Genomic DNA, 12283 nt, shown 5'->3' on the forward strand with positions numbered 1-12283 from the left:
TAAGGGACTTCCTTGTGTCACTGCACTAAGGGTGCTGTGTGCCACAATGTAAAAGATGATGCCTATGGGGTTTGTCAGACTCCACAACCAAAAGAAACCAAGTTCAGAAATCACATTAAATTACATGAGAGAGTGGGAAAAAGGGTCTCACTCTCTCCAGGGTAAAAAAAATCAAGTCCTCAAAATCCAGCAAAGTTGCTGGGGGTCTCTAAGGTAGAGGGAATTGGCAAAATTCTGAGAATTCTCCCAAAGTCGAATAATAAGGGTTTGATAAAAGATGTGAATTAAAAGGGAAAGCCGATAAAGTGTTACCTGAACTTTGAGAAATGAATGCACAATACTCAGTATTATAGTGGTCCGGCATGGGTGCCCAATTCAAAGGTCTCTGCCCGACTGTATCCCGCTACAGAACTTATGAAAAGTGAATATGATTCATGAGGAAGAGAATCCAAGTGGTCCTGTAATGGTTTAAGTCAAGTCCATTGCACAATCGAAAGTCTTCGGTTTGTAGTGAACTGTGCAATAAATAGGAGTCTTAGCACGACGGAGTGGGACTCAAAGAGAAATGTGAAAGTGGTGTGAATTGAGAACTGAACTATATGTAGGCCAGTGTTAGACGGAGAGAGGCCTGTGGTAAATTGTAAAGTGAAAATGGAGTCTGAGCCCGGTGCAGGGGGACTCAATGTGGAAGTAAAAGACTTTTGTTGCTTGAAAAGTAAACTCCTGAGGAAAGGAATTTTGAACACTTTTTGTTGAACTTTTGTCTTGCAACGGAGAAGCCTTCCTTGATTGAGAAAGATACTTTTGGTTGCGGAGAGCTGATATATGAACTGGAACTGTGCCCTTGTGCCTAGCCGAACTGAAGTGTGTTACAAGCCCAAGTGTTTGCACCTTGTCCCGTAGTGAAAACATGGGGAAGGGGAACCAGTCATCCTGACGTATTGTTTCACGACACACTTTGTTATCCACATCATTTACCACAAGTAAGGATTGGCAATAGGTTTATTAGTATAGGTCCTTTTATTTTGACACTCGACTAGGACTACGCTATTATTTGATGGTTTTAGCTTGATCCCATCTTTAGATTTAGGATTAGAAAGGCGTTTTTCAAACCCAATTGAAGTTCAATAAACACCCTTAACTATGATCACTTGCGTCGGTCTTACTGTTTGATACCATGCCTTCCTTACAGGGACCTGCATGTTAAGGGGATTTCACATAAAAATGAAAATCTATCCAACACTCACCAAGTGGGGAGAATTACAAATGAGAAAGAAATTCTACCGAACATCAGCGACACAGAGTTTGGCCAATGCACTTCCCCGACAAGCTGCAGCAATACTGCAACCCATCACAGCTCTGTCAATGCACCTCTGTCCTGGCCAGCAGAACGCGCTAGCCCAGCATTGGAATGCAAGAGACCCCTACAGAGTCCCCGATATTCACAGGCCATAAAACATTATTAAGACATGAGACAGGTTTGTGGTACACTTCTGGTCTTCACTGACTACAACATATAGTTGGTACACGTCACGGACTGCCATAGACTTTGATCTTTACTAACTAGCACACTGGAGTGGGACACAAGAGGCTACCATGTATCCCAAACTTCATGTGATTTAACGAAGCGCTAGCATGAAAAGGTTACGATTCACACCTCAATGCTTACAAGTAACAAAGACCTGCATATAGTGCAGTATTTCCTATACTACTTCGAGCCATGTGGTGAGATATCGTTCAGCACGTGTGTACTTTAAATATAATAAGTGTTATTTGAATCTCTGGGTTACAGGGTCACAGTATTATGCCATGGCTGCTGGTCCTTGCACTGGTGCCCTTGGACGGAGGAATAGAGGACCCTCAGTCAAATGATTGTCTATTCTAATACATAAAGAGCATGTGAAGGTTTCACCATTCACAAAGTAACAGCATAGCTATGATGAGACAAAGGTTGCACAGTCTCAACAGTCTGAGATTAGTCTTAAATGCATAACTCAGCATATAATTAGAAAATAATACAACTATAGAGTTCTTAGACAAATCACACTACAGGACAATTAGCTGTTTGTCTGTGAGCCTCAAAAGTAAATAGGAATTATGAGGGAAAGATCTGCCCACTCCTTCCTGAAACTGCATTGCAGCCTCTCCCCGATATTTGATCACATCAATGGGGTTTTAAGAGCATGAGACCACAAGTCCACACCAGCTGCGATAGAATCTTTAGAAAGTAATGAGAATCTGCCAGGCCACCAATAATAACAGACATAAATAATCTGTTCCTGCACAGGGAGAAACTGAGAATATGCCAAACGTGCTCCCTGCTGGAACTGTGCATTACTAATAGCATAGGTAGATGACATGAGAGGACAGCTACAAACAAAGGAGACCCTAGTTAAGAGTTGTCCTGTAATATACAAGTGTGCGGGTGAGGTTAGCCATGGCTGGGATAGTAAAGGCATCAGCAAGAAAACAAGAATGCACAAACATGCTGCAAGGAAGTTAGTCCATTGGCTTGCATAGAGTTCTTTGGGATTATGGGAAGAGAAACGAATGTGTCAAAGAAACTTAAATAGCACCCTGGCACAGACCTACCATACAAGCGCATAGGTGAGAAACCTATCACCCGTTTGGTGAACTACATAGCTTACTATGTTAGCATCTACACTTGCATCTCAACTCCCTTTCTGCATCCCTCTCCCTCACCTTTTCTTTGTCTCCAGCTCTACCAGAAACGTAGTCCGCCCTAGTACAATAGTCGCCTCTCCCCCTCCCTTCCTTATCTTGGCTCTTGCACTATCTGAAATGTAGTCAGGCCGAGTACGATATTTAATTTCACATTCTTACTTTTCATGGTATGTAAGAATGTCATTGTATTTTCCCTTGTTCCCTCCCTTGCCTTGAAGCACATTGAAACACATTTTGAATAGGTGCTAAATAAATAAACTATCGTATTATATCAACTATTTTGGTTTTAAGGTATTTTTAGTATATGAAATGTGGAGGCCAACGCACCCCTTCACATTTACAAAAAAGATCAGTATAATTATTCAGTGTTATTTGGTAATAGAATTTGGGAATTTTTTCAAGATGACCGTTGGGTAAGATTTCTCTTTACTGCACCTTTCTTTCTATTTTTAAGGACCCCCAAACTTTTTGCTTTTATTTTTGATCCTGACCTGTATTTTTTTTTTTTTTTACAGCTTCACTACGCTGTCATTTGCTCATCTGTTATGGTGAAAGTGACATGTCCTTCAGGCTGTCAGTACTGGGAAACATTGTTTCCCTTAGTCTAGTTACTTTGTTACTACTTTTAGTAACTTATCACTTGTGGTAACTTATCATTGTGCAATGCATTACAATGGGGTAAACTTTTGTTTTTGGCCTAGACTAACACTCAAAGGATTTTTGGTTATTCTAGGTGTGCTAAACGGACAAGCTGGTGGCAGCAGTGCCTTTTTAACATTTTGTGGCGCCTTTTTGCTGTGGCTAGTATCCAAACAGTCGTGCCACATGGTTTTTCGCTTGTCCTTTGACCATCTTGTTTTTTAGCCTTTTTCCTGGCCTGTGAGGCCAGGAAAATCCTTATATGGACTTTCAGTGCCCGGGAAAGTAGAGGCTTTTGGCAGGCTACTGGAGGGCTATGTGTGATTGCTGGCAGGATGTGGGCTGGGACTGTCTGGTTCCAATCCACAAACTGGTTTCAGTGTGTCTGAGTGTTATGCAAGAGTGTCCCCCACGACCCCCTTCCCCCAGTGGTCCTGAGTGGACCACTGCTGAGGTGTGTGTGGGGCTAGTTCTGCTATTGGCTAGTGGGAGTTTCGACTCTTACCTGGCTTTTGGGATAAGAAGAGGACCCCTACACCCACTCTAGACAGATCCTGGAGTAACCTGAAGAAGCCAAGACTCCTGTCCAGTTGTGAGATGCGTGAAGAGACCAGTGACCCGTCTGAAGGAGGTCTGATGACCAACTTCTGCTGCTGTCCCGGAGGAGCCCTGTCTTGCGATTGATCTTCAGCAGTCCTGTGAGGGAGCTGCGACCCGTGGAGTGGAGGGAACATCCATTCCTAACGTCCAACATCCATTCCTAACGTCTGCTCGGTACCCTGCGAAGAAGAGCCATTGCAAGTGTCCCGGGACCTTCCTGCGGCTGACTAGCTCTGAGTTTGGGCCACTGTGCTACAGACATTGACGTTACGCTTTGCAACTTGGAGGATCCTCAGCTTGTCCTACAAGACTTACCTCAGCGAAATTTCAGAGTCCTAGCGTCAAGAGGACCAGAGATAAGAGGGAAAGTCGGACCGCAACAAGCGAGTCCCTTTTCGTCGCCGTGCTGCATTCGCCAACGTCCAAAACTGCCTACCTGCATCGAGTCCAGTCCTGAGAGGGGCCCTGCATCGAGTTTTTCTGCATTGTTTATCCAAGAGTCCTTGCACTAGCTAAAGACACCGACCGGAGATCTGCTTGAACCTGCAACCCCAGAGAAACAAGGACTGAGGCAGACGGGAAAAGCGACCTTCTGCCATTGACCTGCCAAGTCCTGTGAAGAATCTGAGCACAGGGGGTGAGTTACAGGGGTTCTTAACTGCTCCTAAACTCCCTTTAAAAGTTTTGCTAACTTTTATAAAACTTTGACTATACTTTGGCTTTGCCATTGCTTGCTTGTGCAAGCCTTCCAAAAGTTGGGGACACTTTTGTTAGTTAGAATAAACTGTCCTCTAACCCTTCATTTGTTCCAGCTTCACAAGGCATGTTACAACCTCTCATGAACTTTTGGGCATAAGGCCTCAGACAACTTAGGAAAGGACTTTTGAAGTTGGGGTTAATTCTCTGCGGACCTGTAGTGCATAACTAATCAGTACTTACTTTTATAGGTGTTTGATTTGTATTATGCCCTATGGTGACTGTATATATGTAATCTAATATTCGTGTTGTGCGATACTTCTACCTGGTAGTCATTTTTCATAGTGATATTTGACCATAAATAACTATTTTTATACATTGATATTGATATTTTATTTCTAGCACGCTCATACACAAGTGTTTCAGAGCACGACAAGGCAAGGGAGGGAAACAGGAGAGAACAAAACAACAATCTCACTAGGCCCAGTGACATTGAGAATGCGCAAGTGCATGGGAGAGGGGGAGGGGGAAAAGCGTAAGGAAGGGGGGAGAAGTGGAAAGTGCAGAGCAAAAGGAGAAAAGAATAAATAATAATAAATACATAAATAATAAAAGCAACAAAAGTGGTAGTGCAGCCAGCAAGTGGCAAGTGCCGAGTTTAAGGCAGCCGACAGGGTAGGTCAGATAAGTGAAGGAAGAAAGAGGGAGGGGCGGCTGTATGGGTACAGATACAGACCCCAGTGCAAGGGGCGGACCGGAGGAAAGAGGGGGGGGAGGCAGAAGCAAAGAGGAGGGTCTTCAGGTGCTTCCGGAACCGGAGATGGTTCTCTTCAAGTTTCAGATTGGCAGGGAGGCTGTTCCAGAGGGACAAAGACCTACCCCCAGCTCGTTTCTTTGAAAAACAACTGACCCTGAGGGAGTTAGAGGAGTGAAGAGCTCGAGAGGGGAGGTATTTGCGGGGGGATAGCTGAAGGTATTTTGGACCTAGGGCCCTGAAAGCCTTGAATTTAATCCTTGCATCCACTGGGAGCCAATGGAGAGATTTCAGAGCTGGAGAGATACGATCCCAGGGCTTGAGGCCAAGGACAAGTCTTACAGTGCTGTTCTGGATTAGTTGCAGAGGGTAGAGGCAGGTAGATTTAGAAAAAGGCTGTTACCATAGTCCAACATAGAGAGAACCAGAGCTTGGGAGACCATGAGCTTTTGAGGGAAGCAAAGGAAAGGCAGAGAACTTCTGAGGAGATGCAGTAGGAAGTTTGACTTTTTAGAGACCTCAGAGATGTGAGCGGAGATGGAAAGTGTGAAATCAAAGATGACCCTGAGGTTCTTAGCCTCGCAGGTGGGGGTAGGAGGAGAGCCAAGGGATGCCGGCCAGAGAGTGAGGGGAAAGGATGGAGAAGGTGTGCTGATGAGTGGGATCTCAGTCTTGCTGGCATTCAGACAAAGAGCATTGGCTGAACATCAATCTTGAATGGCAGTAAGGGGATGAGAGAGGGAAGAGGAGGTGGCTGAGTGTCGTCAGCCTAGCACTGGAAATTTGAGCAGAAAGTGGCAATTCAGTGGGCGAGAGTTGCCAGGTATTGGTTGAAAAGTCAGGGCGAGAGGATAGACCCCATGGGGAACACCACAGGTAGAGAGGGAGATAGATGATAGGAAGGACCCCAGTATGACCTGGGGGGGTCGATCAGAGAGGAAAGAGGTCAGCCAGACCAGAGCCTGACCTGTGGTACCCAGGTTATCACAGAGACGGACGGTTGAGCAGGATGGTATGGTTAACCGTGTCAAAGGCAGAAGAGAGATCGAGTAGGATGAGGACAGAGGGAATGTTAGAGTCAAGGTTGGAGAGCAGATCTTCACAGATGTTCAGGAGAGCAGTTTCCGTGCTTCTGGCAGCTCTGAAGCCAGACTGGTAGACAGCCACCAGATTCAGAATGAAGGTTAAGCTGGGAGATGGCCAGCTTTTCCAGGAGTTTGCTCAGAAAGGTAGTAATGGAAATTGGGTGATAGTTAGCCGGACAGGAATGATCAGCTGTGGGTTTCTTGAGAAGAGGATGCACAAGTGAGTGCTTCAGAGGGGAGGGGAAGGATCCTGAGGCAAAGGAGTGGTTGCAAAAATCGGCAAGGGCCGGAGAGAGGGTGTCAATGTGGTCCTTGATGGTTTTAGAGGAACAGGGATGACCCTGTTTTGACGAGGCTGTCACAGATCAGACTTGTCTAGCGACCTCATCGGGGGAGAAAAGAGGAAAGGACGAGAAGGGGTGGGGGGGGTGACTGAAGGAGGGTCAGCAAGCATAGATGGAGAGGGGAGTGGAGGAGAGGGTGGACAGGATGTCCTGGGTTTTTGAGATAAAGTGAGAGGCAAGGGCATTGCAGAGAGCCTGGGAGACAACATACTGTAACAAGTGTAATTTGTGATTCCCATTGTGTGTACTCATTGTGGACCCTTTACAAGCTTGCCACCTCTTGACAATTAGCCTAGACCGCTCGTCACTGCTACCTTGAACTGGTTTGGCTACAGCTCCCAGAGTTGTCCCTGTCACAACATAGGTTGGCCTTCTATAAATATGTCCACCAAGCCAGAGTATAGAAAATCAGTCCTAACAATGCCCAAATAAGCAATATCAACTTCAGCTGCCTTGCGTTTATTAACACGGACCTTTTTTTGCTTGGAGTAAAGCTAAACACAGCATGGTTGCCAGAGTCAACTTTCAGCAAGGGGACAAATCAACATTGTGACCTTTGAAGCAGATGGAGTTGATGCCAGAGGGAGGTCAACCACATCCACTCTATCATTAATACATCAGTGTGCATAAGACGCCCAAGTAGCCAGCACAAACTCCACAAGTCACTGATGTTTAGGCTTCTCCCTGCACATATCCACAGCCAGCATCGGTACCTGACACAGTCGTGCAGTAGCTCTTGGCAGATGATGCAGGACAGAGTCTCTTCCATTTTGTCAGGCTTCACATCTACTGTCTTGGTGTTCTCTGGAATGATTCTTTTGCTTCCGGCAGACATCTGATCACATACTCCGCTGCTCTCAGCAGTACCAGAGGTCACACAGGTTTCTATATCAAAGCAATAAGACACGTCAGACCAAAATAAAGCCACATCATATTGAACAAAAGAAGTTGACAACATAGGAATGTTGACCAGCCTTGCAGAAATAACCCACAAACACACATCTGCATTAGAGAAGAGAATGCTAGCGACAACAAGTAATGAATGTTTGCTGTGCTCCTCAGCCTCTCTTGTGCATGCACAGTGTTAATGCGGTTTCGCTCTTCCATGTGTTAAAAAGGAGGGAGACCGACACACAGCTAAGCAACAGGGTTGGTTTCCTGTAAGCTTGCTTTGGCTGACCTACTGGTAGACATGGCTGAAAAGCCACAGGCTACTCATTTCACACTGCACCAATCGCCATTATAGTGGTCTAACAGTGCCGGTACATTGATGGCAATTGGGTGGTTAAGATGTACATAAGACTAATGAAAAGTCTTCACAAACCAAGTGTTATCAAAACAGACAATAGCCTGGAAAGTTAAGTCTCTTTGTTGCTGGTTACAGGTAAGTGAACTTCAATAGGAGTCTTATTGTTCAGAGGTCATGCTCCAGGCAGGTGGGATCACTAACAATGTAATATCTGGTGGATTATTCAGAGATCAACTCATCACCCTGAGGCACTTAAGAATCCAAATGTGTTCAACCGAGAATCTGCCCCGCAAGAATTAAATGGGAGAGGCAGATCAGCTTCTTAGTGGCTGAGCAACATACAGTCCTGATATCGTGATACCCTTCAATGTAAAAGATAGGCCAACTGCTAAGCATCGCAACTGCATAGGCCAATACTAACACTGGGCTATTGCTAGCAGCCAAACTAGGTCGCTGGATGTTGAGCAATGGTTCTTGTTGCAAAGATATGCTGTAGCAGGATAGTAGCTGGCCCACTGGAGGTGGTTCAAAACCAAAAGGAGGACAAACTCTTCAAACTGGAGTAAGCGGTAGCAGTGCTGTTCAGACATGAATATTCTGGTAACACAAGGGCAGGTTTATACCAGCAGTCAGTCAGGTAAGCAATGGACTCCTCAGAGTTCCAATGAAACCTGAAATGTTCTCTGTAGTTCTTTGGCTTTGTAGTCGCAGGTCTAGAACACCTTCTGTTACTGTCACTTTCCGGTGATCACACCTCTGTGTGACAAATTTGTGCTAGGATGATCAGCAAGGCGTCTTGGGGAGAAGGGGTCCTTTGAGGCTTTTAATTAAATTATTCCCACTAGGTTTGGGGAAGGCTGCACGGGTCTGTCAGTTGCCTTCATTATTTCTAGAAGTCTAGGGCACCCAAGCGCATGCAGACTTTCACCTTCAGGTCGGTCTTGCCAAGATGCAGGGCCTGCTCATGGGCTTCTTTGGTTTAGTGTGGTCTTTTCATGCTTTCATGTTGGGTAAAAAGTAGAGCACTCGCCCAGGTTATGTAGGAATAATGGGAGTGGAGTGCAAACTCCACTTCCAATCTGGATGGGGGAATTCATTCGAAGATTTGATGGAACCCAATCACTGATGGCGACCAAGGCCCCCAGATTCTTTCCCTAGCAAAAACTCAAGAATTGTATTTCAATTTCGAATTTCAAATGCCATCCATGTATCCGGCCATATATAGGCCTGGCTTCTCCTGTCCATACCATCTACAGCAGGTAGTGGACATGCCCATTTACGGTTTTATCAGTTTAAAAAATGAGCAGCTATTCTGGCAAACACACACTGGATTTCAACGCACACGTGCCCTATGGTGCATTCTTGGGATTCAGCCGAAGCATGAATCGGAAAAACATGCTCTGTGGCAGCTTTAGTGATAGTGTTTATTTGTCCACAGAAACAAGCTATAGATGAAAAATGTCCATGCAGTCGCTCTATGGAGCATAGCATAGTACTGATGATGTCATCAATATGTCCACCAACGGAGTCAGAAAATCTTCAATATCACTTATTTATATATGGATCTTCATTTCTAACATCTCATTTGGAAGATCTGTTCAAGCCTGTATCAATTGGTCCCAACAAAATGTGCTCTGAAGCCAATGGTCTCAAAGATATCCATATTTACAGTACAGATATGCAATAACAGCATTAGTGTTGACGATCAGGGTATTTAACTGAATTGAATTATGGAGGGTGCAATGAAGCTAGATGAATCCTCAGTGAGCTAATCCAAGCACTCGAGTGGTATAGACTGTCATTTGGGTTTATTGTGTCAACACCAAAAGAAGGAGTCTGTAGTTCAAAAAGTAATCAAGTGAAAAAAGGACGTGATGCTGTAAGAACTTGAAATGCGTTTAAGACAGTGATTAACACCTTGCAGAACACTTCAAAAATACAATCGTAGAAGAAATAAGCCAATGTAATGTAAGGTGGCATCTGATGTGTTACAAGAACCAACACACAGACCTAATCACAAAAGTCCAGAGGCCAAATACAAAAAACAACTGGCAGAACATGACAATGCTGGTGAGAACTCGGTGACCAAGAGGGAACTTTTCGCTAGAATATCCCCAAGTCCAAGTGCACAATTACAAGTAAAATGCCTGCTTCTTTTACAATAGGCTTGAATCTATGAGGCAGCTATTCCACACTTTTTACATTGAAGTTGCAGCCCAAAAGATGCATTATGCTATTCAGATAATTGAAAATAGCTAATAGAAACTGAAGTGGAGTGGGGGTGACAGTCCAAGAGGTGCTCATGCAGATAACATAGTATGTCACAAAAAACACAATGTGAAAAAGTGCACAATGCCTTGCGAAGTGCAGAAAAACCTCCTGAAAGACCACGGTCAGAGATCTTTACAGAATCCTCTGCAGAGGGTTGTGTAACTATTAAAATGGAATTCACAAATCTGGACTGGTGGACAGATTTCAGGAGGCCACCATAGTTATATTGAACAGGGGAACTCAGAGGTTAGCTAAACTCAATCAAGGTAAGCATGGAGAGTGGTCAAGGCTCATTCTCAGAAGAGGTGTGAGGGGTCAGGGTCCACAATGAGTCCACACAGCGAAATACACAATGATTCCACTTAGACAGGTAAAATACTCTATTACAGGCCCAAAAACACACTAGAAAAATGAATCAAGCAGGCAATATCACGCAGCACTCTAAATATAAAACATATATACAGTCACCTTTGGTTATAGAAATGCATGTAATTCACCTAAACACCTGAAAGGAAGGTAAGTACTGATGCAATGAGAAAACCAGTTCACAAGAATAGAAATCCTGACTTTGTAAGTCCAATGCCTAAGTTGAATGGAGCCTCGTGCCCAAAAGGCACAAAGTTCATTTAGAAGAGAGGACAAAGGCAGGAAGAGTTCTTGTGGATGTGGGAACTTTTCCAAAAAAACTTCACAAGTATTCTACTGGTAAGAAAGATACTTTTTCCATCACTTACAACAGCTTTTTAAGAAAACGTTTCAAAAGCGAAAGAATGGAATAAATCAAAGCTCTTCACCAACTTTTAGAATGGAAGAGATTGGGGCAACTGTAAGTATTGCGAATACTCACAGCCCTTACTCTAATTTTCCAAGTGACTTGGCAGGTCGGATGGGAGTCGCTGGAGGTAGGTTTACCCGCCATTGGATCCAGTATAAGATGCCCAGGAGCTGCGGGTGCAAGGAAGGGTCCGATCAGGTCCAGGAGCTGAGTGCAACCCTTTACGAAGGTCAAAAGCAGTAGGCACCCATGTAGGGCTCTTCAGGACACTCTACCAGACTAGGGATGGCCGGTTCTAGCGACAGTCACTGCACACAGGCGACAGCAGGTGTCTCACCATTCATGAATAAAGACCAACTTCTAGGACAAGATCCCTTGATGCTTTAGCGCTGAAACATGACAGGAAAGAGACTGTTAGGACTAGCTGGCGACCACCAAAGTTTCAGACGGAAACGCAGAACGGTGACGCTTCTGGCGCCGTATCCAAAATTCAGAGCTGGCCAGTCCACCTGGTGGTCCAGGGACACTTTTGAAGGCTCAAAGCTGCAGGAACGCGACAGGACATCGAGACTGGTTGGTCTCATCAGTCGAAGTGACTAAGCACTAACAAAGGCCTTCAGAGATCAGGGCGTCCATCAGGGCTTCACCGGGTGCAGTTGCAGGAAAGGGTGCCAGGCCTCTTCAGAAGTCATTCTCGGGTCTTCAGTAAGCTGCACAGCTACACAGGATATTTGGCTCTGTTTCTGATCTGCTGGAATGAATGCAGGACTCTATTTATTCTAAATGCAGGTGAGTAATCAAACTTTGCCCACCAATAGCAAGGATCTGCACCACTCACTCAGCCAGCAGTGGTTCAATCAGGGACCACTGGGGGTCTGGCTCATGCATGCACACCAGACTCACTGGCACCAGTTTGTGGCTTGCGACCAGACATTCCCAACTCACTTCCTGGGTCCACCGACAAACGGCATGCACTAGCGCGCAAAAACAGCAGCTTTTCCGGGAAAATTAATAACTGTATTAGGGATTTCCTGACCCGAGAAGGCAGGAAGAGGGGCAAACAACAAAACGGCCAAACAACAAGCGAGAAATCTCGCGGCAGGCCCATGTTAGGACACTAGCCACTGTTTGTAGCAAAATGCAATAAACGCGAATATGCATACTAAAAATATAGCAAAAATTGTA

At 45.0% G+C, this 12283-nt stretch overlaps 1 protein-coding gene across 8 annotated transcripts in view; it reads right to left on the reverse strand.

The window, feature by feature from the left end:
• CHFR (checkpoint with forkhead and ring finger domains) overlaps nucleotides 1-12283 on the reverse strand; it is an 893929-nt gene that overhangs the window by 561129 nt on the left and 320517 nt on the right. For all 8 annotated transcript variants that reach the window (XM_069620002.1, XM_069620000.1, XM_069619998.1 and 5 more), the window contains one exon: nucleotides 7517-7688. In XM_069620002.1, the coding sequence (XP_069476103.1) occupies nucleotides 7517-7688 (172 nt within the window). The remainder of the gene's footprint in view (nucleotides 1-7516; nucleotides 7689-12283) is intronic.

Source organism: Ambystoma mexicanum, chromosome 10 (assembly GCF_040938575.1).
Source record: "Ambystoma mexicanum isolate Mex_15411 chromosome 10, UKY_AmexF1_1, whole genome shotgun sequence".
NCBI lineage: Eukaryota > Metazoa > Chordata > Amphibia > Caudata > Ambystomatidae > Ambystoma > Ambystoma mexicanum.